This window comes from Drosophila sechellia, chromosome 4 (assembly GCF_004382195.2).
Source record: "Drosophila sechellia strain sech25 chromosome 4, ASM438219v1, whole genome shotgun sequence".
In the NCBI taxonomy this organism is placed as follows: domain Eukaryota; kingdom Metazoa; phylum Arthropoda; class Insecta; order Diptera; family Drosophilidae; genus Drosophila; species Drosophila sechellia.
This window is the reverse complement of record NC_045953.1, coordinates 179,047-200,411: the sequence shown is the minus strand read 5'-3', so window position 1 is coordinate 200,411 and position 21,365 is coordinate 179,047. Positions and strand designations below refer to the sequence as shown.

Below are 21,365 nucleotides of genomic sequence, written 5' to 3'. Positions count from 1 at the left end.
TGAAAAGGTTTCGTATTTTTTCGCTTTGGGTTAGGGTTGCTGAGCGCTTTAAGTTAAACAGTTCGTTAGATGCTATTTTATGCGAGTGCCGCTTGCAGAGTCTTACTCAAAGATTTTTTTTATTTTTATTAATGCATACGGGAACCCCTATTGGATCCTTTGGCAGCTATTAATGTTGTAGTTCGTAAATCCGTCGTAAATTTATAACTAAAACTATAACTAAAAACACTTATTTTGCGACCGCGAGATTTGGCCAACAGTTTTTTGTGGACTATTCTAAAAAGCATTTTGGTACCATCAACAAGAGATCCCCTGTGTTTGATATACGTCCAAAAGTAAAGTGACAGATGGACTAAAAGACCCAAACGCAGAACCAAAGGTATACATATGTATGTGTGCGATATTGAAATTGGCTTTATTGTATGCACCAATTGCAAACTGTTCCCAAAATTTCGTTGGGAAGCTGCATAGTTGCATAGTAACCACGTCAAAAATTAATTAGTAGTAATTAGAAAAAACAGCTAAAAAATAAGTAAACAAGTAAAGTATTTACAACATTGCTCCATTATTTTCATAAAGGAGACCGCCCACAAGTACCATACATCATACTATTTCTGCTGTGAAACAAGCCAATAGGCCAAAACTATCATAGATACCATATTTTACAACAGTAGTGAGTGTAATTACTATCAGTTGCAACCCCTTCAATCCACGACCCCCATATTGACTCAAAGCCAGAAATACTTATGAAAAGTATTGGAAGGAAAATACACCGAAATAGGAATTAATAAGGTCGAATCGAAAAAATATGAAAACTTGCTCAGTACAATTTGTGATTTGAACACTCAACGTTTTGTGTGGGAATGATGTCAGGGACCATTCTTTATATTTTAGCTAAGTATATATAAGAGCGGAAAATTGTTGAGGGAGGGTAGACCAATAGGGTCTACTAAAAAGTAAATTAAAATGCCTTTAACGGAATTGACGAATTTTAACAATCTTTATTGGTTCATAAGGAGGCTTACCGACCTCAGTTTCCTTAGCTTTGTCATCGGAAAACCCTGAATATCCCTGCTCTCCCAATTCCGTCCACTATTTGGTAGATTCGACATTTGTAAACCAATTGGTGTATGGAACACCAGCGGTAGCGGTCGAAACCATTCGATTAATGGCTGTCTTCCAATTGCACCATACCTTTTATATTAACAGGTTTTTTGCTTATATGTTTAGTTGTAAAAACAAACACCCTAGCTATGTCCACGATTTCTCCCATAAGTTTTAGGCACACTCTGGGAAGAAAAGTTTTGACTATAAGTCCGAATTTACAGGTAATATTCCCCAATCGCACACTAATTTATTTTTGAAAATATTTTAATAATTTATAAGGAGAAATATTAAATAATATTTGTTAAATGGAAACTATTGAAGTTGTCGAAACCAGCCTAACCACCTTTGCGTAGCTTAACCGCAGAGTAACAACCGGATGAGTCTGTTATTGTGCCAGTGAAATCAGTTCTCTGGCTTTCGTTTCTTCAGATAGACGTGCGTGTTTCTCACACTTTCAATCAATTTCAAAAATTGAATAGACGTCTTACCATTAATGAGAATTGCTATAATTAACATATATAAGGCAGATTATTGTTAATATTTCTTACATTTGTGATTTTCTTTTTCGCATTTTAAAGAAACCAAAAATGCTTCAGCCACGTGAAGACAACAAAATATCGTATATTTACCAAAAAAAATACGACACTTTAACCTTCACAAGAAGGAAGATGTATTCTACTTATTGCAATTTAAACTTGAGCCGTGTTCTGTTTTGCACACTCCTATTGACCATGATGCTCATTGGAACTCCCCAAGCAATTAGTAAGTATGGCGACAATGGCACTATTGGTCGCTGTGTAAACGATATATTTAACAAATTATTATATAAACTTAAAGCTTTACAGACCCATTTGCCCATTTAGTTATTGTGAAATTTCTAAACCGTATATGTATGCAAGTTGGGTGTATTTGCGTTTAATTTTCCACCTAAGATATTGACAGGCAAAACCTGTTTTAAACTGAAGCCGTGGCCAAATTTGGTATTAGAGGGAATCTCATAAAAGAAATAAGCAAACATTTCAGATTGCGCTGAGCCAAGCCTCATCGTTGCTGTACAAATATATATATATGGACTTTTTGATTACACATACATAACAATAAAAACACGAATTCAAATCTCCAATTATAAATTTAAACATAGAAACAGCAGACTTCAGCCTGCAACGCAGTGGAACAGACTTTTTAAGCCATGAATATAGATTCTTAGTCAGAATCAACCGCCGAGTCGATATTTTCAGTCCTTCTGTCTGTCCGCCCGTTCGTTTTATACTATTTGCAAAAAACTGACAAAGATATGGACTAGAACGGCAGTTTGTTGAATAAATAATTCAATAATATAAAAAATTTAATATACTTACAGATCAGTCTTATCATGTGAGTCCGACACCCACGTTGCCAGCAATATCCGGGGATGGTAAGAAAAATAAAACAAAGCGCTGTTCTTGAATTAGTTACAGATTAATATTTTATTAAAATATTATATATAACCGGTAATCGGATTAAGGATTGGTTCACAATAATTTTTTTTAGAAATACATAGTATTCTATAAATTAAAATATGTTCTTATTCATTTTCTTTATCTCTTTCTATGATTTCACCAACTTTTGGAATGTACATTCTGGAAACATTAACTTTATCCTTTATCTTACGCTTGCACAAAATGATATTGTCCCGTTTCTTTTATGTGACTTTCACTCTTCTTCTGTTTTTACTATATTTACTACCTAATTACTTTGATTTTGGTCAATCTCTTCATATGACTAGATATTACTACTGTACTCTTGGTAAATAACGAATCAGGGCATATGGGCGATTTTCATGGAAGGTTCTTAACAGTACGACCAGAAATAGGTGTTTTAACATCAACAGCCAGAACATTTATTCAGGACGGAATAACAACAGAATTTGCCACCAAGATCGTAGGGACTACCTTAAATAATGGTCGCCTCTACGCACAATACCTAAAAAAGAGTTCCAGAGTCCTTTATAAAAACGAAAATATATCCCCGTCTGTGGTGACTAGTTGGGTAGGTGATGAAGATTCTCTCAAAACACCACTCGTCTTACAAAGCCACAACGATCTTTTTAACATTGATGACTCTAACTGGCAGGATATCGATGACAGTATAGGTGCTCATCAGCGAGAGTTCGTGGGAAATACAGATTTTGTGAACGAGCAAAACACAAAAAACAAAGTCTTAGGAGTTCCCGCTTTGCAAGATAAAAAAACAATATCATATATGGATAGTGACAATAATGTCACGTTGAAGATTGACTTAAAAAAGAAAGATGAAATGAATAGATTGATTGAGGTTTTCTCAATTAAACATTTGGAAACATATACAGTTAAAATGCCTTTTGGTAATTATACCACTTCACCGCTTAACCAATCCCTCTTCGACCCAAGGAAAGAAAGAAAATATGAACACCTGATGCAACTGCATACTGAAAAAAAAAACGAAGATCATAGCCAAAAAAGTAGATCCGACCACAAGCAAGTCTTAGCGTCCGTTACGTATTACGGCTTCGCTGATTTTACCACCATTGTCGGTGATAGCGTAATTGTTTTTTCTCCCAGTACTACACAAAGCAGTCTGCATTACGGATACGTTACATCAATAAAAGGCAAGCCCACTTTACAACATGATTTAATTCCCGAAGAAATCGCTCAGACTTATGAAATATCACCGAGTACTTTAAAGATGGGTACGAGTTCCGGAAAATATGAAGAATTGGTGTCAAATATTAGTGCTAGTAAAATGTTTGATAAAAATGAAGTGAAAATTGTATTGAAACCAATCAACCCGTCACCTACATTTGCCAACAATTCATTTAACGAAGAGCAGGAAGACAGTTCGGTGTTATCTAAAGAAACAGTTCCATTGATCTCCAATGTTTTTGATAATATTATATCACCCTCTAATTTTACTGGATTGAAAGAAGGAACGCAGCACATTGAACCGAGCATTATAAAACAGGAAGGTGCTACAACTGTATTTATTGATGATGACCCCTTCACTAGTTTTCATGAGCTTAGTGGTTCAAGCCTAAAATTTAATACCGCCGACGAAATAAAATCTATTAAGCCTTTTGAAACATCTAAGAGTGATGAAATCATTGAGATCGTGACATATCAAACAAATATCAACTTTACGAAAAACAGCTTGGACATTAACCCACTTTTTGAAACGAGTAATGACAATCACAACTTCAAAGAATTATGCAACCATACAACTTCACAAGTTTTTCTTACTCAAATGGCTAAGGCAAACATTAAAAAAGAAAATAATGGTGTGGATACCATGGATATTGATGCTAATCCACTTCATGCTTATGAGATTGTAGAAACTACCAAATATTATTGCATACAAGCTTCACAATCAAAAGAAAACCCAGAATTAGATATAATTGTGCCCCACGAAACGTTTACTACATCACGTGGAGAATTCATGTCCACTAATTCAATAGATGATGATATAGACGAAACAACGGTTCAAGATTTAGAGGAATATGAAGGGACCACAGAAAACGAATATGAAAGCGAAGAAGAAGAATATGAAAGTGTTAGTGATGAAGTTGACCTAATATACAAAACTCTTTATACAACTTATACATATTTGACCACATTCTTTGAAGGGTCTAGAACAACCATATCTAGCCACACTGAGGTTTTGACAAACATCGCTTCCTCAACACTTTTGCCTAAAGGTAAATTAAATTCCAACACCTTGAATTATGTTGGAGAGAACGATATTTCTGACAATACAATTCGACAGATTGACCATAAAACAACTGCATTTTCGCAGAAATATTCTATACCTGACGATATTGCTAGTCTATTAATCCAAGAAAGTAAAGTAAACACTGCTGAGAGTTCTTTACAGATGATGACCACCTTACGCGGCGATACAATATATACTAAGACATTGTTGACAACATATACATATTATACATCGATTTTTACAAATAACGAAACTGAAGTACAATCTCGAACAGAGATGGTCACCAATTATATTACTGACAATGTGTCGAACAATGAAACTAATTTTATACGCAATTCCCAAACTGCAAATTTAAATTTTTCAAAGTCCCAGCATTCTTTAGTCGAGAAAAAAATTGACAAGGTAGAAAATATGGCATTTGGAATGAGAGTAAACTCGAGCATATTAAGGGATTCAAGTCCAGCTAGTTTTATTAACCAAAATCTCCTTGATGACCAAGTAAGTTCGGAAAGTAACACAGAGGAAATTATACCGTCAGCAACATTCCTGCTTCAAACTAGTTTTACAACATTTACCTTCTATACAACTATGTATGTAGGAAATGACACAAGCATTATAAGTCGACATGAGACTATCACTAATGTAGCTACCGAAACAGTGCACCCTACTAAATTAGTAAGTATAGAAGATTATTCTTTGCCTATTACTTACTTTACAACATTTACTTATTGGACAAAGTTGGCTAAAGATGGTGAGATTACAACATTAAGCAGAGAGGAAACTTTATCCAATGTTATACAACACAGTAACGGTACAACTTCAGTAGTAAACGATTTAAAAACGGCTGATAAGGTATCAAGTCAGTCGATCGCGACTGATAGCGATACGCAGATTGATCAGAATTCGAAGTCCGAAAGTTCCTTAATTTCCACTTTGAAAAATCCAATTTTTCAATCTGACATTACCACGTTCTATACCACCTATACATATTATACTACTTCTTATGACTTTAATACGACAATTATTGATTCGCGTCTGGAAACAGTTACCAATATAATAACATCCAGAGAGATGTCAAATTCAACAGCAGTAACAGATGCAACAATTTTATCAATTAAACCTAGTCAGCCCATTGCTTATTTTGAAAATCCCATCGAAACCATTAAGCCGAATGTTGTTTTGTACGATTATAAGCAAATAATTGATGCGGAAAATATAAGTACTTTGTACTTTACAACCGAAATTGTATCTTCAATGAATAGTGAGGGACATGCTATCAAATTAACCAGTAGTACCAGTAGGTTACAAGTTGACCAGTCGAAAAAATCTAGAATGTCTACGATCCTGATTCCTGATGACAGCTTATCCAGCTTAAATTTGTATAAAACGGGTTTGGTAAGGCTCATTGAAGGAAAACGCATACAAAACAGTACAACTACCTTATACCAATCTAGAGTTATAGGAACTTTAATAGACAATCGATACGCGCAGATAATTGAAAGTACATCAAGTTTTTTCTTTGAGAAAACAAAGTCTGACCATATTCTGCTTCCGACAAGCGTCGAAATTTCGGGTATGATTACCAAAAATGTTGATTTAATTGACGTAACAGAATCTACTAAAAGTGAAAACGATACAACAGGAGCTCCTTATATCGACCAGAAAAACACGAAACCAGAATCGGATAACACTGATGTGTTGTCTAATCATTCACCACAAAATGCAAAGAGACCATTTGCACCAGTCATTCGGCCGTTCGCCTCAAGAAACAGGCCTACATTCGCACCAAAACAAAAAACACTAGTCCCCAGTAGCGCTACTATTATTACAAGATCGGACATCACACCGACTATAACGGCAACACCTGCTTTAAAAGCAGCAGGTAGATATACCGCATCTCGTCGTGGTATTATTTCTAATGTTCCAATTAATCTTAATGAGCCTAACTTATCACAGAGTCACCCATCCAGGCGCTCGTTTGGAAGACCAAGTAATTCATTGAATGACTTAATCGAAGCGAATAGCACTCTGCAGTCGAGCAACCCATTTTCACCTTCGAAAACCCGGTTTACTTCAGCTTTACGCCCAGGCGTTAGTTCCAGGCGACCAAATACAAATATTTCATATCGATCATCAAGTTTTCCTGTGTTTCGTGGATCTGGAGTTATACCCAACACAAGGTTACGCATAAAACCAACTAGCTTAGGGCTACAATCAAGCTATAGACCAACACAGTCCACAACGTTTGCCACGGAGTCAAGCTCGGAAGAAAGCGTTGAAGAGGATACCTCAACCGATGAAGTATCTGATGTGGAAGAAGGAATCAAGAACAATAACAGCCCGTTACTGCGCTTTCGACGACCCATAAATGCGCCCAGTGGATTTACTCCTCCAAGTCGACAAACTGGAAATTCGCCAGTAGTTTCGCTCAGACGAAACCCACTATCACCCAGAACCAAAATTTCGACTACGACAAGCAGTACAACGACAACGACTGCCAAACCAAGGGCGCGGAGTTTTCAGAGGCCAATAGGTCCTCATCCAAGATCAAGACCACAAAACACACTTTTTCCGCCCAGAGGCCTTTTTCAAAGTCAGCATAAAAATGAAAACCTAAAGGCAGCTAGGACAAACGATAGTATTTCTAACAATGATTTTGAATATGAAGGTGTCGAAGATAAAGATCTGGATGAAAATATTCATCGTAGAAAGCGCTCTATCAAATATTCTGATCATTTTACAACTGGAAAGCGAGTGCGTCGGCAAGCGGATACAATCCGGAGAAACAGATTTAGATTTCGTCGACAAAACCAAACAGCAACTGCCAAAGTTGAGTCAAAGCTTATGGATTCCGACAATAATACTGAGCCTATCTTAACCCCTCGCGATAAGTCAAGTTCTAGATTTGGGTCAAGATTTCATTCTCCCCAGGTACATCAGCTATACACGCAGGCATTAATCGTAGAATCACCAATAGCAACCAATCATAGATCGATTCGACCAAGCAGACCGACAACAAAGAGACCACAATTTACGTTAAGGGAGAAAGATGCTAATTTAAAAAGCACTGCATCAAAAAACTTTCGACGCCAACCAGCAAGCGCAAATTCTTCAAGGCGTCCAGTTGCAAATTCTGGAAATTCAAATAGTCGTAGACTAAAAAGCTATGTAAGCTACAACAAAAATAATTTAGATAAGGGTCGACCATCCAGTTCTCCCCGTTCCCGAAATTCAAACTCTAATACATCAAATAGAGCAAGAAGTCGTGGTCGAAATCGAGTCGAATACGCCTCTGATGTACAATCCGTAGAAAATGACTTTCAAACTATCACAGTTACACATTATATGCCATCCGAGGTCACTGTTCCTGTAGTAAGCGGACATGTAACTGAGTACAAAAACATTGTTACTGCTAAGTCAAGCACCGAGATCGTAGGTCCAAATGACTTTGCAGTAGTATTGGGCGCAAACGGGATGAGTTCCACATACTTAAATCGAGAAACATCTATTATAAATATTGCTGGTGCCACCGAACACACAAAATATTTATTGCATGAATCTATTACAAGCTCTGTAACTTTTACACCTACCACCATTCGCGGAAGAAAGACATCCTTTTCACATATAATTCCATCTACAGCGTATTCTGTAGAGTATATTGTAACTACAATGCAGCCTCAAATTTCAGAAAACGCACCGCTTGCCAACATTTTACTTTCCCAGTTGCTTTTAGGAAACTTAAACTTACCTGCCCATCCCTTGATTGGGGCGGTCGGACAGCAAAACGTCCCATCCACTATAATTCCCACATCTGTTGAGCCTATCACTGAGTATCGCACGCACACTTCTACATATGTTACTACAATATTCGATGGAAAGTCTACCATTCTTCCAGTGACATTTCAAGGGAAAAAGATTTTGACTACTGTTTATGACACTACCGCTCAGACTATAACAGCAACAGAATATAGTGTGGATACAATAATTAACACTCTACCGTCAGTTCAAAGTGTACATACTGTTGGACCGGCTGCTCATGTAAATAATTTATTATTACAACAGTTACTTATTCAGCAACAGCATGAGTCACTCGTCCAAGCTATATCCAACCCAACCCCGCCACAAATATTGTTAAGTGAAAACCTGCAAGTTTTGGACGACGGGACACGGGCATCAATAAAGTCGGATGCCATCGACATAGAATATGATTCGGATTTGGTGTCGGTCAGTAATGAGTCCCAACATACCAAAGGTCATCGAAAAAAATCAAGAAAATCGAGCAGTGGCAACAAGAGAAGTAAACAGGAACCTAGTATAATAACACTTTATGTATCGGGCCGCAGACCCGGCGAATTCAGTACTGTATTGTCCACTGTGAAAAACGAACATGATCACTCGGTTTCATTGCAGAAAAGACACGCAATTATAGAAATCCAGCCAACCAATTCGATGATGTATATTTCTAGCATCGAAAAGAGCGATAATACAATGGAAAAAAATGACATTTTAAAAGATATAAGAAGTTCTTTGACGATTGAAATTGGATTTAACGAATTAACCGATCAAACTGCATCATTAGAAAGCATTGTGGGTGATGTGCATCTTTGGTTTGCGAATTCTAGTAGACAATCTTCAACGGTGGCAACATTTATAAAATCTGTAGTTATTTAACTTTTAAATTTCTTTGTTACTTTTTAAAGTTGTTAAATGCTTTTCCCCTTTATTTTACAAAAAAAAAATTAATCAAAACAGAATGTAAGCGAAATAAGTCCTGCCAATCTTTGAAAGATGTCCAAATACTAGTCAATGATAAATATAGTATCATAGGAACTTCTTACCCAACTATGCGCAAAAACCTAAGCAACTCTTTCATAATAGAAAAGTCCACCAGCTACAATCCAAATTTACGGGATTTTTTAAATATTTTAAGTCGTTCTTAATCATATTTAATCTATAAATGGATACGACCGGCTCTTTCTGACAATCGCATCAATCTCCAAAAAATATAAATTTTGCATTGCATATATTGAGATGCAATAAAGTAATTAATTAATGTAGAAAATAAATACCTAGATCGTTTAATTGCATTAGACAACCGATATTTTTGAATATAACAGATTAGCAAGTTGAAATTTTATAAGTCGATTGATTGAGTATAACATTCTAATAATAGGTTTACAATATTATTACTGAAAAATTCTACATTTTTCGAGCTCCCTGGACGCTCTTCAAGGATAATTTTTTAAAAAATATTTTTCGAGAATTTGTAGCTTAAATAAAATTTGTTTAAAAAAACACATATAATATCTTTGTAGCTTATTGTAGATACTTACGACTTATTTCTTTAGTTATGGTTATGTTGCTTATATAAGTAAATCAAAAATAAATATACTGACCTTTAAACCAAACTAAATGTATATATGTATGAAAAATTGAGATTATTTAATAAGGCTACTAATATTTTATAACCAAAAATGTATATAAATTCTGCAAATAAAAAGAAATTATGTTGTTTTGCGACATTTGATTTTATTAAAAAATTTCTTCACCCCGTTCCTGAAGGTAAAATTTTAATAAGACTATTATTTGACTGCTTGGAGTATTATTTTTTAAAGTTTAAAAATCCTAGTATTTAACAAGACAGATCGCATAAGTCGAATTCCTCGACCGTTAAGTGCCCGTCACTCAGCCCTTTGGAGTGCAAACGAGAAAATTTTAACATAATGCGTAATCGTGAAATCAAGATGTTTAAAAAATATTTAACTATTATTAAAGTGTTAGGCCCATTTACGTCCCCGTCAACTGTTCTGTAGCTGTTCTGCTTGCATATATATATTGTTAGATATATATATATATTTATGTTCATAACGTAAATCATAAATTATACAATTATATATAAACTTTAGATCAGGTCAAGATAGCTGTTCCTCGCGGTTGTGAGTCCGACTTTTTGCTGACGAGTGTTCTCGCTCCCACTCAGTAAAGATTTGTCGCCTGGACCGCGACCGAATTTCTTTGAAAGTCGGTGTGCTCAGTGCATTATATTTCGGCTTGTCCATACGATTAAGCTGATCGCAATATGAGGTAACCGTGAATAGATGATATTTTGAATAATCTGTAACAATTTACGGCTTTGCGCCCTCAATGGTAAGTAAGGTATTTGGTATAAAATCTCGCATCCTTCTTGAACATGTACTGGGGAGTATTGTTGTTTGTTTTCTAAAGAATGAAAGTGCGATGCTTGCGAAACTCCAAAATACTTTAAGTATATGGTATGCTGTAAGTATTATGCTTTCCGCTTTGTAAGGAAGAAGGAAAATAAGGTGTAATTGGCAATCGTCACGCCCGATGTACATATATATACTGTATATATAAAATGGTATATGTATCAATGAGCTCAAAGAAGCTGGGTTCGGAAAAATCGAATTTTTTAAATTTGAAAAATGAAATCGTTTGCCCATTTTTTGCCCATGTTTGCCCACCAATTAGTTTTTTTGGCCACGTCCAGTTTTGAAATATGAATTTTCGAAAATCAAAAAGTTGACTTTTTCAACATAAATTTGAAAAATGAAATCGTTTGCCCATTTTTTGCCCATGTTTGCCCACCAATTAGTTTTTTTGGCCACGTCCAGTTTTGAAATATGAATTTTCGAAAATCAAAAAGTTGACTTTTTCAACATTTTTTTTTTGTTTTAATCGCAATAACATCGTTTGCCCACCTTTTAGAATTTTGAAAAAATGTCTACTTTCGAAAATATAAGACATTCAAGTTTATCTCGGTCTACTCAGAGAATAAAAAGATTGACCATCTCTTAAAACTAAAAAAACTAAAACCCAACCATTATTATTAGTTTTTATTTTGTCCACCCTTAAAAAACCTTTAACAAATATTTTTTTTCGATTGCCCACACCTAAAAAATAACCAATTCCGTTAGCCCACCCCTTTAAAATAAAAATTTTCAATAAAAAACGTTTGCCCACCTTTTAAAATAAATTATATCGATTTCGTTTTCTAACCCTTTAAAATTAGTTTTTTTTTTCTTAAAAATAGAAAATGTTGTTTACCCACCTCTTAAAAATACAAATTTTCGTTTTCCCACCTCTTAAACCTAATAAATAATTTCGATTGTTCATCCTTTATGATGAGTGTTCTTCGTTTTCCAAATTTGAAATTATTGTAATCGATAAGCAAAACACATAATAGAGATGTAAAAGGGTATACTAGATTCGTTGAAAAGTATGTAACGGGCAGAAGGAGGCATTTCCGTCCAAGTTATTGTATATTCTAGATCAAGATCAACAGCCGAGTAGATCTGGAGATCTTAGGAACTATAAAACCTAAAGGGTTGAGATTCAGCATACAGATTCTAGAGACGCAGTGCATTTTTGTTGACCCATATTGCCACGCCCACTCTAACGCCCTAAAACCCTAAACCGCTTCCACGCCCACATTTTTGAACCATTTTTCGATATTATTTTCATAATTTTATTAGTCTTGTAAATTTCTATCTATTTTTATCATTCTTGTTTAATTTTTCAATCAATAACAACTAAACCGTGTAAAATTTTATTACGTATATTTTTTCAAAAAATTATAAAAATAGAATGTAATGTAAAATGTAAATGCTAAGAATAAAATGTAATAACACATTTTAATATTTACTCTCGCTCACTATTATTCTGGTTAATATGCTTAGAATATAATATAATATGCTTTCTTCTCATATCGTGTTAAACAAGACCGCAAGGCAAACTCACAAATTTAATATTATATTCTTTTGAAATTAATATAGAGCGCAATCAATTAGAACGTTATAGTTTCAAAGAACATAGGGGGAGCGAGAATCTTAATTCAAGTTACGAGCTGAATAATAAAAATAATTTTTTATATGGCTCTGTCTCGGAAAAAGTATTAGACGAAGCCAGGTACAATCTTGCCACTCACGTTATGTCAAATGGAGTGGAACTAATAATTACCAACGAAAAAGAGAAATATATTGAAAACTTTGCGATGACAACCCAAAAAGTAACCGGTACTGACTATTATAGTCATCCAATTTTAATAACCATACGATCCAACAAGCCCTTGACATTGGCCCCAAGTACATTAAAAAAACAGATGATATTAACATTGCCTCCAATTAGACAGGTACGAGTTTTTTACACGTTTTTGTAAATGTAATAATTAAGATTCTCTTGTCTCATTCTCATTCCATAGGACCCACCCAGTATTCCCAAAAACGTATTTGTAAGAAAAATTTGTCTAACTACTTACACATATAACACAACCAATGTTAAAAATGGAAGCTTTCATTTGGTAAGCAAAAAAGTGGTTATTACCAAGAGTTTTACAGAAGATCGAAATTACCTTCATGCAAGTAACTCGATGATACCAGACGTCACTTTCTCAAAGGTAAGCCAGAAAGCTTATTTTATATATATTCCGTCAAATAATAGCAGTACATTTAAAAATATACTCAGACTCCAGACCTACTAGTCGCTATGTATCCAACAACTTATCACTATTTTAACACAATTGATCGAGGACAGTCGACTCCGATAATATTCACATCAACAGCTACTGTTACAAGCACAATTAGGAGTCCAGAGTACTCCTTGGCTCTTCCACATTCAATGAAAGATGTGTCGCCCAGCACAAAAACATACTTCAGTTATATATTATTTACTAGGACCGTATATGATGAACTAGGGAAACCAATACATGCCACAAGTAAAAAAAATCTCACTGAAGTAGTTCTTACAGAGCCCTTTCTTGTTTCAACTTATGTAAATACAGAAGTAACTGATATCGTTTCGAGTGAGGAGCACTTTAATAATTCATCTTCTTCTGCAATGAATTATGAAGACTACCTTATAATATATTCAACGAAAGCCATGTTAGAAACACAAACTTTTTGCACAAGTATGTATAATACTAGTCTGACCATATCAAAGGAAGCATGTGAAGGGGATTTAAGAGTTCCCCACCATCAATTAACGCGTCAAACTCAAGTAATAAAACACATAATAACCGATACCGTGGTTAGTTCGCTGTTAAACTCAAGTGTTTTACTTTCGTTAAAATCTAAACTTTTGCTTAAAAAAAATAAACACCAACGGGAAAGTATTGTTACAATGATCACATTTCTGCCAGGTGAAATAATACGAGTAACGGGTGTCTATATAATCCAAACACCCAATTTAAACAATTTCACCGCGTCGAAGAAACAGACGGCAATAAGTTTACTCAGCGCTACATCAATAAGTAGGGAACCAAATCCAACTTTAATTACTAAGAAAGCTGACTTTGATGAGAATTTTAGCACGGTGTTGAATAATGCTAGCCTTTACACTAGCCCTTTCACCTACAATAAGACAGATTTAATATTATTGGCGTCTGAAAATAGCGACATATACATACGAACTAAAAATAAATTAATACATTCGAGGCTTAGTTCTTCAACTTCCAAGACTAGTACTATAAAGAGGGAGTACTTGGAGAGTTTTCGTCCTGTGTTAAATGTTTTGGCACACCTATTAAAAAAACAGTTCGTTAATTTACAAATAGATCATCCGTACACCCAAGCATCTAACGAAGGATGCCCAAAGTCCAATAGAGTTCCAAGCCAAACTATATCAACAGTAATTGAAAAACAAGCATATATACCTTTGGCTCAAAACATATCAGAAAAATTAAGAGAAAATCGTTTGAAAAGTGATCATCTAGGCAAACTAAATATTAATATATTACATATATATCCACCGAGAATGGACGCCTTAAGAAACACAAGAAAAAAAATTTCACCTCAACATGAGTATGCAGGATATATGAAAACGTCAAGGATATATGAAACCGAGTTAATGAATACGGGAATTCCTATTAGACCCGGAGAGGTCGTAACAGCCAGCGCTAATGTTATTTTTGGAAGACCAAATATAAATGTTGGAGTATTCCACACATTGTTTAACGAGCATAAAATCACAGTAAACAATCGTCATAAAATATCTCTAAAATCATTTCACTTAAATAATCCAATTTATTCAAATATGTTGGATAATTCGCAAAATAAAAGAGCTAGTATAGACTATGCCAGCATATTAAAACCTCCAATACCTATAAATCATCAAAAACAACTGAAGAGTGCAACCAAATATTCCCAATTAAGCCACAGACCAGGCGAAGGTGGGTTTTCATCCATAAAACTCTTACAGAAAAACCCCAGTCTTAAATATTATTTTTCTTTTGATCCCATAGTTCACATCGATGCTGCATTTTATAGCCATCACATCTTAGACATATTTCGGACACCACAAAAAATTGTTACAAGTCTGTCAGTTTCTAAAAGTTATGTTGCCATGTCAAATTCTCCTGAGTATTCTTTTAGTCAAGACAGACCCGTAGAAACGTCGTTATCCAATGTAACGCCCGTTATCTTATCTAAACTATCAACTGTTCAACAAATAAATTTAAAAGGTAATGTAATAAGCCATACAATTAATATGCATGCCGGTCCTCTGACTTTTAAAACGGAATCTGAGAGCATTCCGTATGCGACAAGTGTAAAAGGATATACCGATACTCTTTTTATATCACATGTAAAAATACCTATAAGCGACGAAAAAATTTATGTGCACATAACACCCAATCGCAAAAGTCTATTTTCTCTTGAGTACGATAAGTTAGACCACGACAAATATTATAATAAAGTTAAATTTACCGGTGATTCCTTTGGAAATATAAGGGCGCCAAATAAAATAAACGCTGTCTATCAAAATGACTTTTCCTCCCAACCAATTGTTAGGCTAGACAGCACGCATAATGGTGAACTAACAAAACATATTAATGAGGCTCCTAATAAAACTGTGAAAGCTTTTACAGAACCATATCAAACAGCAGCGTTTAATACCACTAAGAACAAAAATCTTTTCAGCAGCGCTGCATCAAATAGAATGTGGTCAGTGATAACATACAAAACGTATGCAAATTCACATCTTAACTACTTTACAGAGCATGCATCTGTTTCTGGAATCAATACAATTGTTCCGAGACCTTCAAATTTCAGCGCTTACTGCTCATCCATTTCTAGAGAATATTACAATTTTACAAGCTCATTAGCTATTTGGGAGGTCCCTCAGTTAAGGTCAAGAGTATCAATAAAGTCAATTTCTCGCGGGTTAACGCCGATTACTGATATCAAAGTGCAAGCATCCAAAATGGAACTTTCAAACAGTCTTCTGTACAATTTAGGTTCATTGAACACAATACAAGAACTACATTTTAAACCCGGCAAAGATTTACTTAGTGTGACCTTGTGTATAATACGCAGTGTTAAAAACTGCAAAAATAGTTCGATACATAAACTAAAGAACGATGTTAAAATGCTTGAACCCTCTGAAATTATGCAGGATGATACAAATTCTCTTTCCCAAAAATCAATGGAAACAGATTTCGTTTCACTGGCAGAAAAGACAACCAACAATTTAAATACGTTGCAAATCACCAAAACAGATATTATTGATGCACAAAAATATATACCCCTGAAAAATATAATTGTGAATACTTCGAAAATAAATGTAATGAAGCCGGGTTTCATTAGTGTACAAAAAGTACTAATTTCTCAAGACAGTCCTTATGTTAGTATTTTAAATAGCTCGGACTATGTAGTGAATTCATATAACGTGAAAGACTATCTCATGCCCTCTGGCAGTGCAGATAATTTTGAAATGGAAAATATGCAAACCATCTTTAGTCACACCGATTTTAGAAATAAATCGAGCTCTTCATTAATCTCTAACTCGAACCCAGATCAGATTATGAATGCCTTCAGCGACTTAAGAAATATGCCCTTCAGAGCAGATCTAATAGATTCGATGTCACAGAGAATTGATTTAATAAAACGAAAATCTAATACTGCTTGCGATCCCACATGCAGATTAAATAAAAATGAAATATGCGTTACCTATGGTAATAGTACCGAATCTATAGGTATTTGTGAATGTCGACCCAGTTTTGGACGTATGTTTCCGGATCGCCCTTGCAAACGTATGAATTATATATGACTGTTTTGAATATGTATAAAATTATTTCTAATATTTTAGCTACTTATACGTACGAAATGAGAATTCAAACCAACTGGGCGGAAAACCATTTATTAAAATTCAGCAATAAAACAAAAAGAAATTCCTTATCCTTATATCGACATATTAGTAAAATATTATTGGAAGCCGCCGATCGCATGGTTATGCAATCTGATTATAGGGATATATTTCACGGTGTGAAACTACAAAGTGTGTTTGCTAAGACGAATGACACTTTAATGGTCACCTACCTCCTACAGGTCAGCGTTTATTTAATATGAATATTAATATAAGTAATAATATTTTCAATAAATATAGTTATCAGAGAATAGCAATGAAGATCAGCTTACAACTGTTTTTCAAAAATATTTACGGCGAAGCAACTTTAGTATTGGAGGCACCGGATTGTACACCTCAAGAGAAGGGCTCCAATTCCTAACAATTAAGGGTAACTATTTCGCCTTGTCAATTACTTTTTACAAATAATACATTTTAAACTTTTAGATTTTGATGAATGCCGCTACGAACATTTTTATGATTGTTCCCCTAATGCGCAATGTTTTAACCTAATTGGAAGTTACACTTGCAGTTGTAAGGAGGGTTACATAGATAAATCAGACAACAGCTTATACCCCGGACGCCATTGCCTAAATAACATAATCGGTTGCGATAAATGTAATTATAACGGCAAATGCGTCAATGATTCGGCTGAAAAGAGCCATAAAGATATAGTGATATGCAAGTGCAATGCTTGGTATATCGGAACAAAGTGCCAAGTTAACTTGAAAGTTATAATATTATTTATTCTAACAAGTGGCGCAATTTTGTCTTCTTTGGTTCTATTTTTGTTTTTACTAATAATCACCCAGCGGAAAAAACAAGTCGATTGGAAAACAAGCCAATTAATCATTTCAGCTTCATCATTAAGTCCAAGTTTAAGAACCTCAACCAAAAGTGGTCGGTCATCAGTCCACGAAATGGAAAATGTCGGTGAATTATGCAAAGTCATGACATTAATATCTAAGAAGGTAACTGTTAAACTCTCATAGGATTTGAATAATAATTCCAGTTTTACCTTACAGGAATATAATGAAGTGAATAATCATTTCATAACACCAGAAACACACAAAAAAACAATTGTGGTTCAAAATTACACGAACGCAATAGCTTCAACAAAAGTAGAAGAATTAAATATAAAAGGAGCATTTACACAGAATGACTTTTTATATGGTAGTACTGACCGTGGCTCACAACACGAAGACCAAATTAATCGATCTCCTACTCTCAGAATTCCACGAGCGAAATTCCGATTTCCCGATATTTCTCAGAACTCTTGTTTATGTCACAATGGTAAAAGATCAAGTTTAAATAATACAGAGAAAATATTAGTGCAAACAGATGACGATTATATGACTGCCAATCGTTTTTCTGGTCCAAGTTGTGAGAAACATTTAAAATATTTAACTTTATCAGATAATCTTTTCTACAGAGGTAATACCTTAGCAAAAGCTGATCTAGTACCTGCTGTGTATGAGGTATCTTCCCTAATAACAGATAAAATTGAATCTCCAACGTAAGTGAGACATCTTATTATACAACACCTTATCAAAATCTTATTATTTTGGGTTTAGTTCAATCAAAAGAGTTTTATTTTATGGAAGTTTCCAACTAAGAAGTCCAGTGGTTTTTAATGTAAATTATATGTTGATTTCCTTTATAATTTCCATTTTTTGTAATAAAGCAGAGACATTTTTATTGATCAGTGTGCCTAAAATTACTGTTTAAATTGATAGCCATTTAAGAATACTCTCTGTACTTGCTGAGTTCTGAAACGATTTCTTTTAAAATTCAACGCTGTGGTACACCTTGCAATTAATTTCCTAATGTTATCTTTGCTTTCCAAAAGCTTTTTTTCTTAATACCACAAATCAAACAATTTGGCGCATGCAATATGAAAAACTTACTGGTTCTTTAAAAATATTTCATAAAAAACCATAACCAAAAAATTTTTGATAAGTACATTAATTGTAAATTAATAAAACCCTATTTTGTATATAAATGCTTTATTCCAATATTATTCAGATTAGATGAAAATATGTCCATTAATAAGGCTTATTCCAATACCTCGAGCGCATTAAATGAGGTAATTTATTTAATATATGTACATATATAGAGTGAAACTTTCTTGAATAACGATGTCAACCTCTCATAAAAGGACTCTAATACAATGACTGAAAGAGATTTGGGTTCTACATTCTTGCTACCACATACACATCTTTACAAGACCGACAAGGTATGCTGTTCTAACCGATAGTATTTAAGAAACTTGAATTAATTGAACTTATTTCAGATTTCATACGACATTTCTCGTTTGAGTTCTTCATAACTTATAGTCTGTAATTAATATAATAATTTAATAGATAATAACATAATAAACAGATTAGTAAATAGATATTACAAATTGTGACTCGCTGGTGTGCCTAACAAACAAGGCGCTTTCACATACTTCGCTTTCATCGTGATCAATATAAAAGGAGACTTTTAAAATTTATGTATTTTTTCACATTATGCATTACTATATATTTGCGTTCACCAATAAAATATACATAAACAGAGGAAAAGGGAACTCTATAGTCGAGTAACCCCGACTATTTAATATCGGTTCTCTCTTTTGTTTTTCTTGAGTGGTATATATATATGTATATATAAGTTAACACCGACCAAACACCCTCTTCCCACTACTTCACTCACGCCATCTACTTTGTGCCAGCAGAAGTTCGGTGTAGCCGCTAATCCATAAATCACAACAGCGTCTAACCGAAATAACAACCAACGCCGAATCGACAGCAACACCAGTCCACGGACCAGCTCGGACCTCTTCCGAATATAACCAATTGTAACGTTTTAAGAGAATCCGTCACTCGTAGATTCGTTGAAAAGTATGTAACAGGTGGAAGGAATATGTATGTATACATATATGTATATGTATATGTAGTACAGCAAATAAACAAGAATGTTAGATTCTCGCATATCGTTGGAACTTGTTTAATAAAATAAGAAAAAAATAAAAAACTGTTCAAAAGCGTGACGATGTAAGCAAACCTGGGTCTACGTGTCCTGGAATCTATATGCCTAATGGTTGCCGTGGGCTACGAAAGTTCTTCTAGTGAATTGGTGTTCCTATATTTACCAGTAGGAATTATTCTGGAACACGTTCACATATTCGAGAGGAAAACACCTGCTAAGTAAGAAAGTTACTAATATTTTTACGGATGTGTGACCCTCCTAAACTTCCTGTGGGACGCATCTGTAAGCACTCCGTGATAGGCTTCTGAATGCATTTCCTGAATGGCTTCTGGATGGTTTCCAAAACAATTATTCGTAAACATTACTCAGGATTGCATCTGGATAATTTCCAGAATCAATTATCAGAAAGATGTAGAATATAGCAGAGTATATGTTTAATAATTATTTATTGTTTTACCTTATTTAGCTTCAGTAAGTGTTGATTTATTTTGTTTAATTATATCATAATGAGGAGAAGCGGTTTAAATAATAATAATAATCAACTGGTATTAGAAAATATAAAATACAAATATTTAAATACCTGTTTAATTATGTTAAACTTAAATAATGGAATAAAATAAAGTATAATGGGAAAGAAACGAAACGAAAAGAAAATCTCATTATTAAATTAAAATTAGATATTTATAAATATTACTAATTATGTGATACTTTGTTATTTGCTTTTCGTAAGTACAGCTTGTTTAAAATGTGCTTGGTTATAAAAAATACATACATATAGTGTCCGGCAATATAATAAACGCACTTTTAGGGGAAACATTTCTTATATATAATAAATGTAAATTATATATGGTTTTGACTTTTTTACATATATGTATGTACATATAAATTTTAGAACATTTATATTGTTTTTCACAAATTTAAAAAGAGGACACAGCATTAGTATTTCTTGTACCCGAATGTGCACGATTGAAGAATAAAGCAATTTGAGCAATTTATTTATATACCAAAGAATTCATTTAAATGCATTATAGTAGGCTTCGTAGAGTATGTCTTCTACATATTCAATGCCTCTAGAAGCACTCTGTAATACTTATTTTCCTCTACATGTTTCCAAACTTCGCACTGGGGGATTGTACACATGTCTTTCTTAATACTGTGTCATTTCATACCTGTGTTGAATTGTGTGTGATGGTTTATTGACTTGTGATTGGTAAAACGGTATATTAGACTCGTTGAAAATATAAAAGCGGTAGAAGAAAGTGTTTCATTTCCTATAAAATATATATATATATCCTTTTTGGGGGAACACATTCCTGATGCTTGCCGTCTTTTAAAAATTTTGTTATTAATTTTTTCTAATTTTATTGTTTGTCTTTCCAATTTGCATTTAATTTTATTTTCCTCCAAGTTATATCTATCGGTATATTTGG

At 34.1% G+C, this 21,365-nt stretch overlaps 1 protein-coding gene across 5 annotated transcripts; it reads left to right on the top strand.

The window, feature by feature from the left end:
- The first annotated feature begins 599 nt into the window (after positions 1-599).
- On the top strand, positions 600-19,564 carry LOC6620286. Of its 5 annotated transcripts, XM_032723966.1 has the most exons (14): positions 942-1,328; positions 1,686-1,869; positions 2,468-2,521; positions 12,624-12,979; positions 13,049-13,243; positions 13,312-15,013; positions 15,086-16,873; positions 16,930-17,168; positions 17,227-17,356; positions 17,413-17,936; positions 17,991-18,481; positions 18,991-19,051; positions 19,124-19,201; positions 19,259-19,564. In XM_032723966.1, exons 1-14 carry the CDS (start codon positions 1,254-1,256, stop codon positions 19,292-19,294), a joined length of 5,913 nt encoding a protein of 1,970 aa, XP_032579857.1. In that variant the 5' UTR covers positions 942-1,253; the 3' UTR covers positions 19,295-19,564. The 5 variants fall into 5 exon arrangements, with proteins under 5 accessions (XP_032579858.1, XP_032579856.1, XP_032579857.1 ...); XM_032723965.1 differs by having other exon boundaries at positions 601-1,328; positions 13,312-16,873; XM_032723967.1 differs by lacking the exons at positions 19,124-19,201; positions 19,259-19,564 and having other exon boundaries at positions 600-1,328; positions 13,312-16,873; positions 18,996-19,073.
- Positions 19,565-21,365: the final 1,801 nt, after the last annotated feature.

Coding starts and splice junctions, on each gene's coding strand:
- LOC6620286 (XM_032723963.1), top strand. CDS start 1,695: ATGCTTCAGCCACGTGAAGACAACAAAATATCGTATATTTACCAAAAA. Junction 1,870..2,467: donor TGGAACTCCCCAAGCAATTA/GTAAGTATGGCG, acceptor ATATACTTACAG/ATCAGTCTTATCATGTGAGT. Junction 2,522..2,872: donor GCCAGCAATATCCGGGGATG/GTAAGAAAAATA, acceptor TCATATGACTAG/ATATTACTACTGTACTCTTG.